At 28.7% G+C, this 22,894-nt stretch overlaps 1 protein-coding gene across 1 annotated transcript in view; it reads right to left on the bottom strand.

Annotated features, from left to right (window-relative positions):
• Positions 1–16,189: 16,189 nt before the first annotated feature.
• The window catches only part of LOC105627375 (CUGBP Elav-like family member 2), a 236,707-nt gene continuing 230,002 nt past the window's right edge, over positions 16,190–22,894 (bottom strand). The window contains exons 8-11 of the mRNA XM_012208658.1: positions 22,108–22,137; positions 17,930–18,052; positions 16,433–16,663; positions 16,190–16,317 (exon numbers count right to left, since the gene is read on the bottom strand). Coding sequence (XP_012064048.1) covers positions 16,190–16,317; positions 16,433–16,663; positions 17,930–18,052; positions 22,108–22,137 — 512 coding nt within the window. The remainder of the gene's footprint in view (positions 16,318–16,432; positions 16,664–17,929; positions 18,053–22,107; positions 22,138–22,894) is intronic.

Here is a 22,894-nt window from a genome sequence, read left to right as displayed (position 1 = left end):
CGTACGAACGAAACGAAAAGAACTAGTTTTGTCAACTAGTTAGTTAAATACTACGAATTACTAGTATTTAAGTAGCATATTATATATATATATATATATATATATATACATATTTCTTTGAAAAATTATATTTCTAAACAGATTTTTTACTTTTTTAAAGATTCAATGAATTAAAAGGACTGAGAGGATACATAAATTTATAGAACAAGATTTATTTCGAAAATACGATTTATTAACCTGTCGAACCTAAATTCTGTGGCGCGCGCGCTCACACGCATTTACATGCGCACATCTCACTGCCGTACATTCTCACACACACAATATATAAAATCTAAAAGTTCGCTATGTATATATACATATACATATATGTGTATATATATATGTATATTTACTTAAACACCGTGACTCGTAGCTTGTCCGATAAATGTTACACTATCCTAAAAGTTGTGTTAATTACTATGTCGATGCGAGTTGTTCGATCATGTGCGATCGTCACCGTCGTTACAATGATTACACAGAACTCTGCAGGACACTGTGATAGTACATACATTGAAAACACCCAACTTTCACTTTGCGACTCATTTTACTCATACTCTGTTTATCCTAACTTGTTTCTCGTTTGTAAAAAATGTATATCATCGATAGCCCATGATCTTGATCGTCAGTGGAAATCTTATAAAGATGAAAAGAAAAAAATGTATCATTGGAAGATTATTCTATAAATTTATTATTCTATAAATTCTAAATTCTAAATTTAAATGTAGATAACGATCTGAGATACATATATCCTGAATTTATAAAAATTTAGTCTTATTAAAAATATCCAAGCGTAAATATCAATGATATGGTATACTGCTTGTATTATAATTATGATAAAAATTTAATATATCTTTTCAATTACTAAACTGGCATTCAAAAATAAGGATAATGTAAATAGCATTTCTATTTATCATTTTAAAAAGAAGTTATTAAGATATAAGCTGATTTTTGTACATTTTTCTATAATTGGCTATATATATATTTTTAAACTATACATGTTTTTTTTCCACGAACGATCAATCTTCTCTCAATTGCTCGAGCGATGCTATTTCTATTAAAGTCCAACGGCAGATTTATGGATGTATAAGATATAACTTAATTATAAATTAAAAAAATAATAAATAATAAAAAATAATAAAAATTTATAAATCACAATTAATAAAATTAATAAAAAGATTTTCCTTCTATATTTTACTTTGAGTTTAAAATTCTTTTCTAAATTGATATTTCTTTGTAAAAAGTGCATTTTTAAATGTACTTACTAACATTTCTTTGCAATTTTGTAATGCTTTGGCAATTATTTTTGCACTCATGTTCATTAAATTGTTATAAAAATTACTGCAATATTACCTTGTGACTATGTTAATTAGAAAGAATAAAGGCGAGTCTGAAATATTGATATTATATGTATATATAAAATGCAATACACACCACACACAAATTTAAATTATTTTAAGTATTTTGCATTTAAGTGCTAGACGTTCGCGTTTATTATTTATAAAACATAGTTGTCACAAATATTACGATTATAAAACAATTATCTTTTTACTACAGCTTAAAAACGATGAAACCATAAATCTGACGTTGTCGAAAACATACTATATATGTGCGAATCTTTTATTATCACCCGTGTCAGCGTAAATTAAGCTAATCTAGAAATTTATTTTTCGACCTTAACAATCTTGCTATCAGAATAATTGAAACAGAAAGAAAAATCTGTACACGCAAATTTATTTCTATTTGATCGAAATTACTCATTTACATTTTCAATGTAACTTTCTTGATTAGGCTGCATCATTTAGGCGAATTTTTATAAACAAATAAATACAAATTATTGAAAAAATTGTGTCATTCAATAACATGTATATAATCGAATTTTCATGATAAATTCTTCATTACTTACAGTAAACTAGAATAAAATTAATATTTGTTATGGCGACAATAACAATTATAAATTTTCCTTATTAATTTTATTATAAATAAAAATAATTTTTTAACTACTTCACGAATCCGCGCATGAATTCTCGAAACATGAAAACATAAACTTTTTAATCAGTCGTTTCAAATGTTACGACGCTTATAAAATAAAAATTATGTTTCGTTTGTCATCGAGTCGATTGATCGATTTTCTTTCGAGTTAACCGGGATTACATAGCTGACTTTACGAATTAATATTTATACAGTAATATTGGGTGAATGCAAAAATTTGTGCCCAATTTATTATTCAAACAGTTGCTATTTTTGTTAAAAATAAAATCTAAATCTTATTCTATCTGATAAGAGAATTTAAGAATCTGTTTTTTTAAATTGTAATGGTTTTAATGGAGTTATGCAAAATTAAAATATTGTTTTTATTTAATTCGCAACTCAATAACAAAAATTCGTGGAGATATTTTTAAAAACGATTTTATAGGGAAAACTTTAAACTTTTACAGTAACAATTCAAAAATTTTTGTAAATTTTTGGACAGACAGATCACAAAATGAAAAAAAATTTCCCGTTTTATTTAACTCGTAGTTTTTTATACAAATTACATAAATTCACATAATTAAAAATATAGTAAGCATTCGAAAGTAGAGATTTCAAACTTTGAAACCTTTTTTAAATTTAAATTTCAGTTTATTTTTACAACAAAATTGCAGCTGCTTGAACTTTAAATAATAAATCGGGCACAAATTTTTGCATTCGCTCAATATAAAGTATATTCTAGACACGAGCGACGATAGGAAACAAATTCATACAGATAACAAAGTAGTGACAGCATATATTTAATGAAGGAAGGTTTTTAATCGTTTTAAATATTAATAAATATCTTCTTCTTAATGAGGAAATTATGAACTGAGGATGTTATAAATTCAAAATATTATATAATTTCCAAAAGAAGGGAAGCGCGATTACCTTATCAGTTAATTAATTAACATAACTAATTTAATTAACATAACACATATATATCCGAATTGAACGTTAATTTGTGATACATCTTGGATATATTTGTATATATTTGTTATTTGTATGAGTTTTGTCAACTTGCGGTCCAGAAAAAACCCTTATCATAAAAATCGAACATCGAGAGCGACACACATTTCAAAAATAGTTATTCTTGATTCCGATTAGTCGAAAAATTTTTAATTGTAGATGCAGTTATTTCCTGATTTTAATATAATTCTTTAGATGTCTAAATTAGCTACAAATTCACCAAAAGAATTAAGCGATGCGATTAACAATTTGTCGACGGCTACCGATAACGAGTTTCGTCGTGTTGTTCCTCTTCTCCGTCGATGAACGTGATTTGCAAGATTCAAAAAATGATTTGAAGATACACTTCGGGATACAAAAAAAAACATTAATGTGTTAACGTCGTAATCTCTCTTTCTACATGTATAATGCATTGTTTATTCTCTTATGGACGTCGAACATTCACATATGAATCAATAGTCTGCGCAGAGAATATACAAAGTGTATTGTATGTGAAGATCATAAAAGTATTTTTCAGTAGGATGCTTGTTGCAGATAGAGGAAGTTCTACATAGAAAAACAAAATTAATTTAATATTATTTAATAGATTGACTTGGATATCCATTCTGTGATATCAAAACATGTTCTTAAATAATATTTTTTTTTGCTTTTAACACTTTTAGAATATCGATAGAGTCACTTTACATAGAATATTCACTTCTAAATTACTACTTTGCTATTAAATTAAGTAATAGCTATTATATTTATCGCTAAATGTGGCAGTTCAGTTTCAAGTTTTATTTGTCTGAATGTCGCATTTAATGTTATTATAGACTGAAAATTATATGACCACATTTAACACTAAATGAAGCACGAATACGAGCCATAATTTGCGTGAGTGACGCTTCAGATATTCTGCACGTAGACTATGCGTAGACTTCCAACACTCCTATACGCTTCCATGCACCCACCCGGGAATAATCGTTGACGCGTGTACACAGTGGCGGAGTTCCATTAAAGGCGGGAACGCGCATCGTGGTCCTTTAAACGTTGCTATTTACAGTAGTTACATGGACTTTCTACAAGTTAAACATGTAACATTATGACTGGTATTTACATGATAAGAGTAACAAACCCAGTAGTCTAGTCACTAGTTTGTTTCAATCGATGCGTCGATATATGTGTTCAAAATTCTTTTGTTAAATAGGGAAACTATATATCGAGAGAATGTAATTATTTAAGACATTTTTTTAGAGTGCGCTAGAATTCTTAATCACAATTTCTTTAAAATCTACCATGTCACAGTTAAAGTTTGAACTCAGTAAAAGTATACACTTGCTGTAGTCTAATAGTCAATGTATACATTTGTTATATATAAATGTAAACATTTTGACTAATAAGTATATAGTTATTAAAGTTAATACTTTGACTATGACATATACAAAGAAATCAATTGCTCAATTTTTATGAAAATTTTATTTTGGATAATCGTATAATAAATAAAAGTAATAAATAGCCTCGTTTATCATATCTTTATTTTTAAATAATATCATTAATAAAAACAAATTGTGCTGTCTAACATTTAAAAATAGATCCGTAGAATCAAATTAGATATACATTTCTTCAAAGAAAATTTAATTAATGAAAAAGATTAAATAAGATTAATTTTATCATCATTTAAAAGGCAGTTTTTATTTTTTTGTATTCTTAATATATACGTATATCTGTGTGATCATTTTAATGATAAACAAAGAATATAAAATAACAAGAAAGAATTGTAATTCTGTAGTTTGATTTTTTGTGATTGTATTGCATGATATTCACAAAATATTGATGCAAAATATTAATTCAATAAGTTTATTAAAATTAGTTTATTAAGATTGGATCTGAGCATCGGTCTTCTTTGCGCCACTGTGAACACACATTACTCTTCACAGAAACCATGGCAGACCATATACAATAATTCGCTCGGAATTCTGCTGCGTACAAAAAATATTCTTACAAACTAGGTACGGTCTATGTACAGTTTATCTATTAATTCGTCGAATGATTGTTGCGGGTGTGCGTGCGGATTCTGTACGACTCATTCTCTCTCTCTTTCTAGAGTGAGTGATGAAAGAAAGATCACAACTTGTGCATACTCATGTAATCGAAGGCTTGATACATAAAAAAGGTTGTTAATGTCAGAAAAGGAACCTTAAAAGAAATATGATTTGAAATATTTTTGTATTTTGTTTATTTATAAAAATTCCTTTTACTCTCATTTTGTACTTTACGAATGTTCTTATCAACAGCTACAGCTTTTGCAATATTATTAATATGTCTTGGCACGTAATCTTCCATAATGAAAGATAACTTTCCAAAAATATAATTTATAGACGTTTTTTATGTCAAGTCTCCAATATACGAGTGTTAAGTGTTGAATTTAGATTGCATCCCAACTTGAAGTAATACTGCTTTCAACGTCGAATGAATGCATTATAGGAACTTAATAAAATTTGCTTATATATTAACACAATATATATATATATATATATATATATATACATATATATAATTAAAAGTAAACTGAATATAATCTTATATATATGTAATCTATCTCCCTTCTTTCTGAAAGTCGCAAAAATAAAATGGTTTTCTGAAAGCAAGCATATATCACGACTATTTTTGTTTATTTGGACTAAATGATTGATCATTTTACTAATTTATATACAAAACGTATATAATATGTAAAAATGACAAGATTATGATTAAAAGTGATATTCCGGTTAGCTTTTATTCTGGTCAAGAAAATATCTAACAAATATTTTCAGCATTACATTATTAGATTAAAGTTGAAACGATTTATTTCCAAAAAAAGTTTTTAAAATCAATCATTTAAATCATTTAAATCAATCATTCAAACATTTTTACTTTTCATTTTTATATCTGTCAATCATAGCGTTTTGATTCTTGATATTTATACATAAATGAACAAAATTGTGTCTGTAACAATCGTATATATAAATGAAAATATTTGGATAAAAAAACGATGTAGAAAAAATAAATTTTGTTGTTATAAATTTTACGTTTGAGTAGAAATCAAGCCAATATAAATAACAGATAAATTAAAAAAGTATTGAAAAACTAGAAGGATGACATATATCAAATGACATTGAAATATATAATTCATTTTGTGTTTATTTTAAAAACGTTATGCGTTGTATATCTGAACGAAAATAACTGAACAAGTATTTTCAAAAAAGGATTTCACTGATAATCCGTAATCAATTTCAATTCATTGATAATCCATTCTTGAAATTGGTATAAGAAATCATGTGACAGTTTGAAGCCACGTAAGCCAACAGAAATTAAAAATAATGATTCCGTTTTAATATTTATATTTACTTTAGATTTGTCGGTTTTCAAAATGGAATTTGTATTTGTAAATAGGCAACTCCGCGTGAATATGAAAAAATTAACATGTCATACGACATTATATGAAGTTATGCTGCATAAAAAATTTAATTATTTGTATATAAAATTTCTTTTATCAATTGTATTAGCATCTTTAGGACAGGCACTACACATAAGTTATTTGCAATGAATTAACCCTCTAAATTAGATATTCATTATGAAATTTCACTATTTGATGTTACAATTGTTAAATAATTATTATTGCGATAATATTTGATAAATTATATTTGAACAAATTTAATAATTACTTTAGCCACTTATTTTTTATTAGGAGCACATTATTCATTTATTCATCAACATTTAATTTTCTGAATTTTGAAAAAGATTTTGTCATTAAGAGATTAAAGTGAAACTATAATGTATAAAAAAGTATCAAATATTTTGCACAATTTTTGTATGGCTTTCCTAAAGCGGTAATCAAATATGGTAGTCAGGATCACAGGAATGGTAGTAAAGCGAAGAAAAAACTTAAAACAACAAAATAAATATATATATTGTTATTTTCAACATGCTGGTTGCATTGTAGATTCAACAAAACAGAAAAGAAAATATATTTAAGTATATTTAACGATATACGCCGACGATCTCCGCGGTTTTGCCATCGACTATTTAAAATCAAATAATAATAATTATAAAAAAAAGAAAGAATAAAGAAAAATAAAAGAACTGAATGAAAAAAAGATTGAGAATAAATGTAGAACGGCGTTACACACGGCGACAGAAGGCGAATACCATCGCATACGTACATTCACATCATATATATACATACTTTGTACGTATACAGAGATGTGTACACATAAGAAAAACATACATTTAATGCCCGAACACAGATGCACTTTCATACGTGCTACGTACATACGCGTATTTGAAAAAACTGCCAATATCTAAGATAATTACAGTGATGAACCTTAATACTCTTCGCAATTACGATTATTCTTCAATCATTAATAGTTAAATTGATTTAATTAAAAGAGTGGGATTAACGCGCCTTTCGGAGTATCTGGATGATTTTCATGAATTTCATATCACATTGGTTATATTTAATATCCATTCGGAGTGGAAATTTGTATCTCATGTATATTTTGATATAATTATTGACAAAATAGGTTAATTATTTGAAAATAAACATGAAAATGAAACATTATAAATTTATAAAAATATCGGTTTAAAAAATTTATGTTTATCTTTCATATGATTAAGTACTGCAATTGTTTAAGTACTGAATACAGCATCATTTGCCTAAAGCGTTTAACATGTTGAGTGATAAATACAAATATTTGAAATACTGACCGAATTTCGATGTTCTACATATTGGCATACGTTACTCATGAATCGTATGAGCACATTTTTGTCATTGTCAAAGATTTTAATTAGCCAACGTTTTAGTTAAACCAACCACTAATTTTGATTAATTCTGTTTTTCTTTCGTCTATAAAATTAAAATAAGACTTCAGCAACTCATTTACATACAATAATCGATAACATTAAAATCAAGAGGTTTTATATGCATTTAACATGATTCATCATCTCGACAGCTCTGATAGCGACACATTCCCATCTTTTAATACATACATCTTGTTTCAAACGGAGAAACGCGGTGGACGAACAAATTAAAAAAAAAAACAAAAATTTAATTTATAGCATATAAGAAAACAAAAATAAAAAAGCATGACAGATTGTTAACGATGCAAATATCGCGTATACTCAACAGTATAACATTAATCTTACAAAATAATAACTCAAACATTTAAAAACAAAAACATATTTTACCAACAGATGTAAATTACGCATAATTGTAAAAATCGAATAATAATAATTCGGATAGACGGTTGTGTCATTGAAATATTGGTCGAATAGGATCACGGAATTGATCGGCTCATATGCGAAAGAAAAAAGAGAAAAGAAAACTTATATTATTAATGCGATACGAAATTAGTTAAGTATTATTTATAATATTTTCAAAATAAACAATATAAAAATAATGATAATTGTTATATAATAGTTAAGAATAAAGATTGATATTAATAATACAAAAATTATTTATCTATTCATTCACATTTTTTAAGATATGAAAATCTTTATGTTTATATTTCTTATACAAAAAAATAATAACATTTTATAAGTTTTGTTATTGAAATTTGCAAGTATTTACAACTATTTTGACAACGTTTTGAAAACATTTCAGACGTTTTTGCATTTTGCCAACCAATTCGTATTCAATTAGGTAAATAGCATAATAATATAACGACTGTAAGAAACAAAAATAAATCATTTGTTATAAGTACATTATTCCGTACTGTTATAATAGAAACTTTGTTTATGGAAGTAATTATCTCAAATAAGTGATCCTTATTTGACCATTCATTAATCGCACAGATATACGATTCGTTTTTATAGTACATAATTTTTTATATATTAGCGTCCTGTAAAAACGGACATAAAAGTATTTAAATGATTCTAATTCTGACTTAAACTGATAGTCTGCCATTGTTGTACTAAATTTGCGAGCGATCAATATTAGCAACAATAACAACAAGATGATAATCGCGATTGCTGTCGCGCGCAAAATGCTAGTAATATTATATATAAAAGTAATAGAAGTAAGTCATAATAATAATAATAAATGCCAATGGTAATATCGCCATCATTGGCAGAAGTACTAATAATATAAACATATAATACTAGTAATAAAATAATAATGATGACCATACAGTAATAATAGAATAGTAGCAATAATAAGAATTCTTATAATAATAATAATCAAATTAGAATAACAGATATAACTAATAAAGAGATAAACATAGCAATAATAATAGCCATAATAAACGTAGTACTAACAACAACGCACGTGCTGAAGAACAATGATGAAAATGATACGAACATAGAAGCATCTTTCAATCTTTAAACAATATTTGTGACTAGGCTCTATTTGTATATACGCACAAAATTAATGTGTACGCGTGCTCATTTCCTATTGTTAGTTAATCGATTATTGATTAGTATTAACTGTCTACGCTATAGTTTAAATGTTAAATATCAAATTATTTCTTCTGTTTATAAAATTTATAATATTTTACATATAATTTTGAAATACTTATACAGCACAAATATTTAAAGGATATTCTAAAGATGTCTAGAAGATGTCCTACATCCTGAGAACGTTCCTAGTATATCCCTCGGATGAAGTGTGCTATACGAGATATATTTGCTACTTATATGTATAGCAATCATTTGTACGCATATCAAAAAGCTATTTTGAAGCTTTATGTGGCTTTTGCTGATTGATTTATATATCTGTCTTTAAATAGTTTAGAATTTATGATTTATAATTTCAAATATTTGTTAAAATTTATACTTAAATCGATTTAAAATATAACAAAATAATTTTTTAATTTTTTAGCATTTTTATATATATTAATAAAATATATAATTTAATGTTTTATGTTTTTTAAATACACATAATTCAATAATAAACTTAATAACTTGAATTTATCATTCATCATATGAAGCAATAATATAGATATTCTATACGTAAATTCTTATTCAAGCGTAGACATTCAACACTGGCTTGGGTTAATCATTAGCATTGTAAGTACATCAATTAATTAAAGACACATCTTTGGTAATCTGTACGGAGCACGTTGTCCACTCAAAGATAATAGCAAATGTTAAATAAAATTGTCCATTTGCATACGATTTACCTGTAATGACGCCAATGCTCCGTTTATTTGGTCTGACGTATGTGTGCATATTAATGTTGATGACAAAACAAGACTATGTACACTTAATTGTAAATGACAAGTAATTATAATAATGCAAAATAACAGAAATTATTTTGTTTTCCAGAATATCTCAAAATTATATGTAAATTCATCTAATATATATATATATATATATATATAAATAATAAATGATAAATGAGCTATACCATAACATTATTCTAGCTCACTCATTATTCTAGCTATAAAATATTTCAAAGAAAAATATAGTAATGCAATATACAACCATTATTTTTAACAGATAACAAAATAATTCATGTCATTTAATAATTTAGTGCACGCAAACTTGTTTTGCTTAATATAGACAAGACTATGCGAGAAAAAACAAATCAAGGACTATGTATTTTGTCAAAGTGAAAGTGTGGATTGCAACTATAAAAGGTGACAATAATAGTAAGAGGAAGTTTCATAAGATTGTAGATAACATAGCGGGTCGCTTGGATAATATAGCGGGAAAATTCTAAAAAAAAAAACGAAAAATTTAAAAGTCTGAAAGATATTTTATAGATGTTTTCAGATAGTTTTTAAATTTCTTTCTCTCTTGTTTCAAATATATTTTCTATAAAATAATTAAATATTTAGCATTTTATGAATCATTTTGATATCTTTGAATATTGATCAGAAGTCCAAGTTTAAATAAATTTTTTATAATTTAATATTGTTAATATTGTTATTCAAAATTGATTACAAAACTGTTTTAAAAATCAAAATACTAATTGAATATAACTTGAATACAAATTTTGTTTATTTATATTTTTATCATAATATTAGGTGTAGTAAAAAGAAATCCATTATTTTTCCATTCAATTTCATGCAAAACTAATGGATTTCTTTTTATTACACCTAATATATGAGATCCAAATAAATAAAAAAATAATACTTTCAAAGAGAATGAATTATATATGAGAGAAGAAATTTTAACTCAGACAAAATATTAATTCTTTTACAAAATATTAATTCTTAATATGTGATATAATTCAATTACACATGATCGATGTGTCGACTGTCTGACATGTTAAATTAACATCCACGAAGACATTTTTAATGCCAATACTTAAATTAATTTTTTTTATAAACTTCAATTCTGTATATGTATTCTTGCATGATCTTGATTTAATTCATTCGAATACGATTATCGCACAGTTTTGTCATGAAATCAATTTTCGCGATGTTCGTTTAATTAAAAATAGTGATTTATCACGTTGAAAATATTTCATTCTAAATTTATATCTTATCTGCACTTAAAAGCAAGCTTGTAAATCTATTTTATTCAAAGTCAATTGCAACATAAATATACATTTGTCTTCTTTCGATAAATTATAATAAGAATTGTGATCATCGTTTTAGAAATAATGCAAAAAAAAATCTTACAATCATGTTTGTTTGTTAATACTTTTAATTACCCAAAATTAATAAATCGATTCATGATCGATAGAACTTTCAAAAAATCAAAATATATTTTTGTTTACTTCCAAGAAGCAAATTCATATTCAATTGTCAAGAATGAATTATCTTAAAATATCTTGCGTGATGCACTTATTCGAGTCTCGCGTCTCTTCCTTCTAATTGCGAAATTATTTCACAATTATTATAGCAATTCATTTTGTTTTTTCGTATTCAGATATCACTTGATAAGAAACTTTTACTTCATTGAATCAATGCAGACAACCTGTCCAATCGATCTCATATCTAATTTTTCCTAAGATTAATTGCACAAAGTGCAATTTATTATTTCGACGAAGAAGACGATGCAAGTGTACGGTCGGGAAACTCGTCCGTTTTATTAAAATTCATTAAAAGTTTGTCGCATCTTCTGTACTTGACTATATTCGTGAAGTGCCTTGATAACGATATAGAATAATTGAATGCACAAATGTGTGACGCCTGATGTGTTTATTCCTGAGCGATCCGGCCCAGTTTCAGTTTGAGACCACGGTCCCCTACGATACAATCTTATCACAAAGTCATTACTACAAAATGTCTCTTATATTCGTTTCTTTGCTATCTATCGGTTTTTTTTTTGTTTAATTCTTTGTATCCGTTTCGTTTTTGGTATATTGGTTTTTGCACGATTTAAACCTAAGAAATCGCACGCGCGTCGATCCCGCACGGTCATTGTTCGTCCTTTCGCGTTTCCCTTTCCGTCTCTCCATCTCTCGTGCTTCTTCATACATTTATCTCGTTTACACGCCCAATTTTGCCGCGATACATACGCACATATGCATATGCATATTTATATATAAACAGGCGCTGCGACAGCGATCCCGATAGATAGAGCCGATAAAAATAGTTCTCAGTCGATAATTCGATTTATGAACATGTATATATAACTATGTATATGTATAGTTATGTATAAGAAAAATTTCTCACACAGCTCATTCGCCACACATTCCTCGCTTGTCCTTTTGTCCTCTTTCATCATGAAACGATAGAGCATTACCATTAATTAACTATAAGACTCCTCATTGCGCTCTCAACACACGCACATATCATACACACGTACACATATATGTGTATGTACATATATGCATGTATTTATATATCTGTATATACATAAAGGGAAGGGGAGATTGGACAGACAGTTAACATAGCGCGTTAGCTTCGTTCGAGGAACCCTGGTCGGTCGTTGATGCATCGTCCTCCTTTCTGTTCCACTTTCTCAGTCTTCTTCATCTCCTCCACATTTCATGTGCACTTTCTCGGCCACAACTTTCATTTGCCCAGCACCGTGAATTCTTCTGCATGTCCGAGGATTCGTCCAGTGTTTTACATGCGCAGCTGCAATCGGGAGGACAAGCAATCGCTCGATGCGATCGTGAAGTATGAACGATGTCGCGACTTCGTGGATAGGCGGTATGGACGCAAAAGAGGTTGAGGAGATAAGATGAAGAGATAGAGAAGAGGTCAACAAGGCGGAGAATCTCACAGCAGAAGTGAGAGCGCATGGGCGGGTGTTGTTCTTTGTACAGGCACCGACAGACACAGATAGACTGATCGAGAGACTGACCGGGGAATCGTGACTGATCGATCGACCGGTCGAGCGAACGACCGATACTGATTTGACTGACTGAGACTGACATGGCACGGCGACTCCGATCGAGAGTACACGGTCACAACGTCACAGGCCACCTGCTGGCACACAAACAAACACACGGACATGTTAGTCACCACCACACACCAGATATGAAGATTCATCCCCGGGCAAACGCGCGCGGTGGCGGTTTTTCCGAGGTCCCGCAAGGACCTACTATGCCCAATTGTCTTTGCAGACATGCATTTTAAGTAACGGATAACAACAATCACATACGAATTTTTAATTAACCGACACAAAACGAACATGTAGCACGATATGATTCCTTTCTTAAAAAAGAGAACTTAATGGATTAAATATATTATCAGAAGCTAAAATTATAATTTTACTATTTTCTACGAAATGATTTTGAAGTATTGCTTTATTGCATTATAATAATGCTTCGATAAAATATTTCACAAGCATGTCTGATAAGAGAATTGCACACAGAAACAGAACGACGATTAAAAAGTATATACATTCAAACAAATTATTTGCGGGACCTCCAAACCGACGACACCGTGCATCGTATACACAGGTACTTTGCCGAATCGTCCTTTTAAAACATGAGCAACGAGCGTCCGTTTAATTCAGCTTGACAGACAGTCACAAGGAAAGAGAAACAAGTGTTCGACAGCGCATTTGTGAAAACTCGTTGCTGATGTAATTAGTGAAATTCGCCAATCGTTTCCAGATTCAGATTACAGAATGACTGTAATAGTCATACAAATTACATAGTATTTTTTATAGCAGTTTTTCGAAAGTTGTTTGTCATCAATTGTACTAAACTTAAATCATAAATAAAATAATAATGAATAGAATGTTTGTATTGAACATAAATTACACTTTTTTACTTTCATGGAAACAACTGACTTGTCCACCGTCTACGACGATCGCTTGCATACATTCCTCCCCCCTCCCCCCCAAAAAAAATCACATGGCAATGTTAGTATTACTAACTAATAAAGCATCGTAGCGTGATTAACCATAGAAAAACTTAGTGATATTATTATCACGTGAGAACGTATCGAATTCTGTGCATTTCGAACAATAAACGAAGGAAATACACGCGATATAATAGCTGCTGACATAATTACAATGAGTGAGATATACAGTTCTTTGTGTTTATCGCTCGTATTAGCTGGTTCAATTACCAGCTCAAACTGTTATTGATATAAAGAATAAGATAAAAAAATTAAAAAATGGAAAGAGACAAAAATTACAGAAAGAAAAAACAGAGAGAAAAGTCAAATCGTCAAATGGTTACGAGGTACGGACTTGAACGCTGCGTGAAAATTCAAAGCGAACTAGTCTTACCCTCCTAGGGGAAAAGCTACGTTGTTAGTGAACTTCACGTACGTAATTTCACTTTGTGCAACAGTAAGTTAGCACAGAAAGCTTTACTGGCAGCCTTTGCAACGAAATGTAGTTTGATTGCATCATCTAGGAACGTGCCGCCAGGCTCTTGCACCTTCGAAGAGAACATATTTTCGAGACCGTGCGATAAATACAGGCAAGTATTACGGATGAATATTTGAAAGACCCATATTATATCATTGCGCATATAGCGTATAAACGTGGCTATTCGATTTCCACTGTGTGCTTATTATGTATGTTCTTCGTAATTAGATGAACCGAATTCAGAAGTGAATGAGCACGTTTAACGCTAAATGCGCGCCGCTAAGGCCATTCCTAGGACAAGATTTTAACCCGACACGAACTTTAACCCGTAAATCGAGTTAAATTTAAACTCGAAAAATCTTTATACGTCTCGATATAAACAGAGAAATGTCTAGAGCTGTTCTTTTTAAAAGTTAAATACCGATTCTATATTTTGTGACGGCAAAAGTTGAATTAGGAAATTCAAAATGAATAGATATTTCACAATCACATTATGAAGCTTTTACATGCAAATTTCTGTCTTTTATGAAAGCGCAATAAAGTATTCGCATATTTCTTGCATGCAAAATCCCTTTTTTAATGAGAATATAAATAATACTCAACATATATATCAACATTTTTTTTATAATTCAATGCGCAAAAGCGCTTTTAACATAAAAAACAATTCATTCATAAATTAATTCATAAAAGAATTGCAAATGTTTATTATTAATCTTGATTAATTATACTCGTCAGATTCACTAAATCTGCATAAACTCTAGAAATACCGGTCATAGTCTCTGAAATCGATCATCATTGGCTACGAAATCAAATGATCCGATATAGTAATGAACTAATACTAATTCGTTAATCCTATTCCGTCTCCTGTTAAAAATTATTGAAATGAATTATCAAAAAAGCAGGATATCTATGTATATTTAACTCGGCACTGGAAGAGTTAACAGATGATATACGATTGCAACGTGGCACGGATGTGAACGGAATAAACAAATTGTTGGATTAAAAATGTACTAAGAGAAAGTATTCACACATGGGCGAACTGGCAGGTAGAAGAGAGAAGACAATTCGGCGGGACAGTTCGCATAAGCGACATGTTAAAAGAATAAATTACGTTCCTGCACCTCGGAAGAAAAGTCAGTCCGATGGAGACAAGAGAGTCTTCTGGATTATCACAGCCTCGTTTCGATAGGACGGCGAAGGTGTCGAGCGGCGACGTCTCCTCTTCGGCGTCCGAGAACGCTCGATTGTAGCCCGTTAACTCGCTACCTTCGTGGAAAATACTGCTTGACTAGAGAGTATTGTGGAATACGGCCACCTAATACTTTCGCTTGTCTACCTAGACCTATCGCTAGACGCGATTCCGCTGCGGAATAATCAACCATCGCGGTTGTTAATTAAATGCACGAGCGTCGTCCAGACTAAGGACGTCGTCGAGCCAAGATGTCCGAGAAGTCCTTGGTATCTACCTACGAACGTTCTGTGACGTCAGCTAGTACGGCTTGCAGGCATCCTTGGACCGTTTCAACTGGACCTTCAGTCGCTTCATGCCAATCTGGAAACCGTGCATCGTTTGGATCGCCGCTTGCGCGCTCGACGCATTGTCATACGATACGAAACCTAAAACAATATTATAAGATACATGGATTCTATTCATCTGTATTATGTCGTTTCATCACAAAATTTATCTGTATATTCAAACATTCTTTTGTTATTCAATGTTAATTCAACTTACCAAAGCATTTACTCATGTGCGTGTGCTTATCTATGAAAACTTTGGCGGATATGACATTGCCGAAGGGCAAAAAGGTAGAAATGAGGTCTGTATCGCTGAATTCTTGCGGTAGGTGATATATAAAGAGGTTGCAACCTTCGGGACCCTCGATTTGCTTGTCCGTGCTGGTGAACTTGGTCTTCTGCGCTGCTGCCGCCGCAGCGGCTGCAGCTGCCGTGAAGGCGGGGAACCCTGAAATCCGAGTATGTTGGTGGTATGCTCTCGCTATATCATCAATCGCAGGGAATACAATCTCAGTTGTATATTTTTCGAAGTGATATAAATCACATGTTAAAAAAGCTAAAAAACAATGTATATTTTTAAATAAATAATTTTAAATGTAATCAGATCTTAATTCTACTAACTATTTCTCAAAACTCGATTTATATCACTTCATGATGAACAGTTCTTGTTCAATATACAACTTTACATTGGCTTGGCACGTCCCAGCTTACAGAGACACACCAAACAGATTCTGATTTGAATTTACAGAATCTGACTTCAGTCTACTCTGAATATAATGAGTAAATAAGCACATTATATGATAAATAAAATGAGAAATTAAATATCCAATGATTTATAAAATATATACAATATAATATATATATATATATATAATATATAAATATAATATATATATATATAAGATGCGATGCAATTTTATAAGCTCTCCAATATTTGCAACCGTGGTGTTATAACGCACACATTTTCACTTGTTCAATTCTCACGAATGCATCTTGTGCGCTGGGATACGTGGATATTTCAATAGGCACATGCGAACCTATCGGTTGTTTTTTTTTCAAGCATTCATTTGGTTCACTTCCATATTCCAATACTTCCAGCACCTAATTTGCTTTAATCGCAAATTAATTGGTCAGTTTTAAAATCTCGCATATCCGTATTGATTTTATATAATGTTCCATAGGAAAGGTATAAAATTATATAATCCGAGCTGACGCTAAATGTGCAGATATTAAATGTGCGAAAATTAATATTAAACGCGAAAAGCTTCTATTTTTTATTTAAAAAGATAATTATTACCTCAATATCTCTTTCTCTTTCTCTCTCTGATATTTTCTCTAATTTTAATATTATAATCGTATTTCGTAACGTTAATCAAATTGTCTTGCATATATTGTATGATAGTTTCGTATTGTATGATAGTTTTCGTGATACACGAACATATTAATGCGAAAGTCAACCATATGAAATACTTGACACTAAAACTTGGGACAATCCACAGAAATATATATTCAGTCAATCTACTTATTACTCACTATGCAACTCTTTCTTTTCCACGGTCACCGTCGTCTTTCCAATGAGAGCTTTAATGCGCACAGTTTACTTATTAGAAAGTAACTCTTTGCGTGTTCACACGGATGCAGAAAAGCAGTGTGTGGACTGCGCTTAACGATTTTCTGTGTACATTGAAAGTTGCTTGACAAGCCAAATAATTACCTGCATACTGTTGTAAGCTAGAATAAGCGTTGCTCAGCGAATCCTGAAGTCCGTTTAACGGCGTTCCCGTCAAGGAATTGAGTGTGAGAGATGTTACAGGACTAAGACTGCCTCCGGTAGACCCTTGAAGACGAATACATATTATTTTTTATCTATTCTTAAATTTCGATACGTAAGCCTAATTATTTCTAAGGCATTTCTCGTGCTGCGACATTGTAAGAACGTCAGACGCTCTGAGTTTGTTATTATTATTAAAGGCAGAAAGCAACGTATTTGTGCAATATAATATATTAATTTTTTCAAATATTATTATTCGATGTTTGTATGAAAAAATTTATTTAAAAGAGAAACAAAATTAATTTTATTCATAGATGTATTCCTTATGATAATCTTCCTTCCTGTCTATTATATTAATTAATTTTAAAAATTGAATTTACAGTTAAAAATTTATAATTTTAATTATAAATAATTACATTTAAAATTAATACAATAACGAAACTTGTAATAATAATGTGTCATACTTTTATTTGAGTCTTAATTAATTAAATTATTTAAATAAGTGAATAAATATTCATATTTTTAAAGTTATTTTTAAAAACAAGAAATATACAAAAAAATGTATATAAATAGTGACCGCAAAATCGGTGAACTTTTATCCTTTCTTTGGTCCTGCTAGTTTAAAATTGAATTGTGTATCAAATGTCTTATGATGAGAGATCAATTATAAAAAAATTTCAAGTTGAGACTTGAGAGATAAGAGATAAGAGGAATTAAAGTTTATTAAAGCATTAGCCCACATGCTTTGAAGCATGAATTTTTATATCAGTCCCATATCTTTTAAACCAATAGCTTTAACTTAAAATTTTTTTGTGATCGATATCTCATCATAAAGTGTTATTTGACACATAATTCATTTCCAAAATTGCAGGACCAAAAACAAGCTATTTTTGCGAATACTCTTTAAAATATGCATGAATAAATAAATTTACAAACGTTTCAATATGACACATATAAAATACTTCGTTTGACAGGAACTTAATTAGTTTTAATAGTTTAAATTTTAGGGAGCACAAGAATGTCATACTTCTTCGATAAAAATTCGCTATGTAACAAAATATTAATGATTTAAATATAATTTAAAAGTATAGTGCATCTTCATGCACGATAATATATAAAAAAATCACGCGCTACTATACCCAAGTTAATTGCGATAAGCGTTTTATAAAAAAGTTCTGCTCTTCTTTTTTATTTTTATGCACAGATATTGTTATCGATTAAATTTTTATTATGGAAAATCGTGCACCCATTAATTGCAATAAGCGTTTGTGCAAGAATCGTATATTCCCAATACATCTCAAATATACACACACACAATAATTTAAATCATATATACATATTGTTAAAACTACAATTAACGATTGATAAAGAATAAAAATCTTCCTAAAAGCACTGACAAAGTCCCGCCAATTAATGTATTAATTCAATATGTGAACATTTTTACAATTCAATGTGCAGTACCAATCAGTTACTAATTGACTCGGTTATTCATATTCGTGAATGAAATATATACATATGTACAGAATGTATTCATAGAACATCGTTGTACGAGTTTTCAACTTACAAAATTTAATAATTTGACGTTCATTACAATTTGCTTTAGCGACTTTAAACATTTCCTTATTATTTAAAAAAATATTTGTCATATAATATCTTTTGAATTAAATTTTAAAATAAAATTCACAATTAAAAATAAGAATTTACCATCTTGTTTCATTTACAAGCATTTTGGCATAAAAATCTATAATTTTCAATTACATGAATCTATTTTAATGCCAAATAAACAGATACGAGATTCCTCATGCATTGAAAAATTTTTTTAGACTTTTATAATTCAAATAACACTATGATGTGTACAAAATTCAAAATATAATATTGTTTGAAGCAAGAGAGGCTCGTACGTTAATAAAATTTACAATCAACAATAATTATCAATATTGCATTACAATATACAAAAAACAATAATTAAAAATATATAAATAATACGAAATAGAAAGGGAAAACGAAAAAGGAATTCGAAAGGAAGATATATAATGTTGCGATATACGATAAAGAATGCGAATCAGCCAAACAATTTCTCTTCCTATGAGTATCTCACCTGTATTTCCTGTTTTTCCCAGAAGAGCAGCTACGCACGAAAAAAAAATACGCAGCGTTAAAATTGAGATATACATTCACATAAAAGAAAATAAAGAAAATAACGTAAAATATACAATTATCATATAATTTGTTATGATCTATTTAATGTGGTATAAAAAAATAATAGAATATTTCTGCCTGCAGAAAGATTATATTGTATACAAATTTACATAATAGCATAAATACAAACTTGAGAGTTAAACAGCAAATATCAATTTCTTCGGAAAAATATTATACAATATATGCTCTTATGTAAATTTCTATGTTATATATAATATTACTATATAAGTGTCCAACTTTAATCTATTATTCCTTTTCTTTTTATAAGATAAGGTTGAATTAAAAATATGTTTAGACAGAAAGATGTGTGGCTTCGTAAAGCACAAATAATAAAATCAATTTTCAAAAAACTCGATTTTCATGGATATCATTTTTTAAAATGGAATTGTATGATTTGTTTACATAATAATATTTTCATAATTGTTCTACGAATAAAAGTATATTAAGATAGAGATATTAAAGAATTAATAGTTAACGAGATATATATTTTATACTTTATTCTGGCATATTTTGAAATAAAATATAAAATATCTCGTAAACTATTAATTTTTTAATAATCTTAATATTTTTATGCATATAATAATTAAATAAATTAATTGATAAAAAAACATATAATTGCTTTTAAAAAAAATATGCAATTTGCAATATGCAACTAAAGGAAGGAAGAGAGTTATGAAATAATATTTTATTTTATTGAAATAATTCAGTAGATTATATTTAGATGATACAATTAGGTTTATACACGTTGTAATCATAGGGCATAAAGTAATACTAATTACAATATATATTTAATTAAATATACAGAAGTTCTTATATATTACAAGTATATAAAATTCTTATGCATAGAATAAAATAAAAGGCACGATTAATTATTAAAAAATTAATAATTTATAGAATATTTTATATTTCAAAATGTCAAAATGTCAATTCATGTCAAAATGTGTCAGAATAAAATATAAAATATTTTGTGAAGTACTAATTTTTTTTTCTCTATCTTCATAAGCAGAATAATTAGAGAAATCATTATGTAACAAAAAATCATACAGTTTTAAAAAATAGCTATGATCTTTATATGATTATGCTAAATCGATTTTTTCGAAAATCAATTTTATCATTATTTGTATCCCCTCAAACCATACAACTTCTGTTGGAATATTTTTTATTAGACCTAGTTTATCATGCAAAAATAAAAAAAGATAATAGATTAAAATAGGACACTCTGTATTTTAATTTTTCAATAATTGTATACGTTTAATTCAATTATATTTATTAAATTTATTAAATAAAAAAACGTCATAATAAATATTTAAGATTTTATAGGGTCTAGAGAAAGAAATCATTAGTAACAAATAGATAAGAAACTATTAAAAATTTTTGACAGAAAAATTGATTATTAAAAATATATACGTATATTTGGTTTTTAATATCTGAACATTTTTTTATGTATTTAGTTCTTTATCGTAATTAGCTATTAATTATAATCTTCAAATTTTAGAGTGAAATCTCATTCTCAAAATTAAGTCACTTTTTTTAAAGACTGGTTCAATTTTCGCTCTTTAGAATAAGATTTCACTCCGATGAATTTAGAGAGTAATTTTATCGAAACGATGCTTCGACATCAGAATAACCTTTAAATTACATTAGAATCATACAAGAGAATCATAATCATACGAGTTTACATCTACCATGAAAATTGATATGAAGATAGAAATAGAGAATATGAGGAAATATTCGAGAAATGAAGGGCAAGGAAAGGAAAGTGTAAGTACATGCATATGCGCGCATGTGCACGTACACTATTAAATAAGCGAAATGGGAAAATCAGACCATCAATGAGATTAGGGCCCCTTTTGCGTAATCGAAATTAATTTAGTAATTGTTAATACTGTACCAGGCAATACGACACGTACATAGCGACATACCTGCTGTCGAATTCGCCAGACCGCTTAATGCTGAAACATAAAACACGTTCGCGATATTAACAAAAACAGAATCGATAATATGTATACGATATGATCACGAGAAACACTCCGAAGCAGAATTTTTCCGATGATGGTGTTGATATATTTTTAACTGCCACTAAACAATTTGTACAGTCAACGGCTTCACTTGTATATAAATTAATATGATGAATTAAATTGCAAGGTGAGTTGGATACGTCTGCAAAAGATATTTATAATCTTTATCTTTTGCTACTATAGTGTAATATTATATACTACACTATAGTAGCAATTAAGTATTTGAATATTTCACTAGATAAAATAGACAATGCCTATAAAAGCAATTTTAGGTTGCAATAAATTGTGATAAAATTAACATTTATAATTTAGAAAACACAATAAGGTTTAATAATTTTTTAACAATTATATTTTCCATATTTATTATAATTTAATGTCTAGTTAATAAATAATTAAATGTCAGTTTGTTTTATTAATTAAAAGATCTTACAGACGATTTACTTTTTTTGACCATATACTATTATTGTGGGAAAAAATTCGTGGCGTTTTTTTAATGTCATCTAACGAGAAAAACGACACGAACTTTTTTCCTAATATATACATACATACACACATATATATATATATATATATATATATATATATATATATATATATACAACTATATAATATAATAATTAANAAANATATATATANATATTTATAGTTATTACTTTACTTACGTTTTATACTAATTAATTAAGTTAACTTT

The sequence above is a fragment of the Atta cephalotes genome, assembly GCF_000143395.1.
Source record: "Atta cephalotes unplaced genomic scaffold scaffold00008, whole genome shotgun sequence".
Lineage (NCBI taxonomy): Eukaryota > Metazoa > Arthropoda > Insecta > Hymenoptera > Formicidae > Atta > Atta cephalotes.
This window is presented reverse-complemented; position numbering and strand designations above follow the sequence as displayed.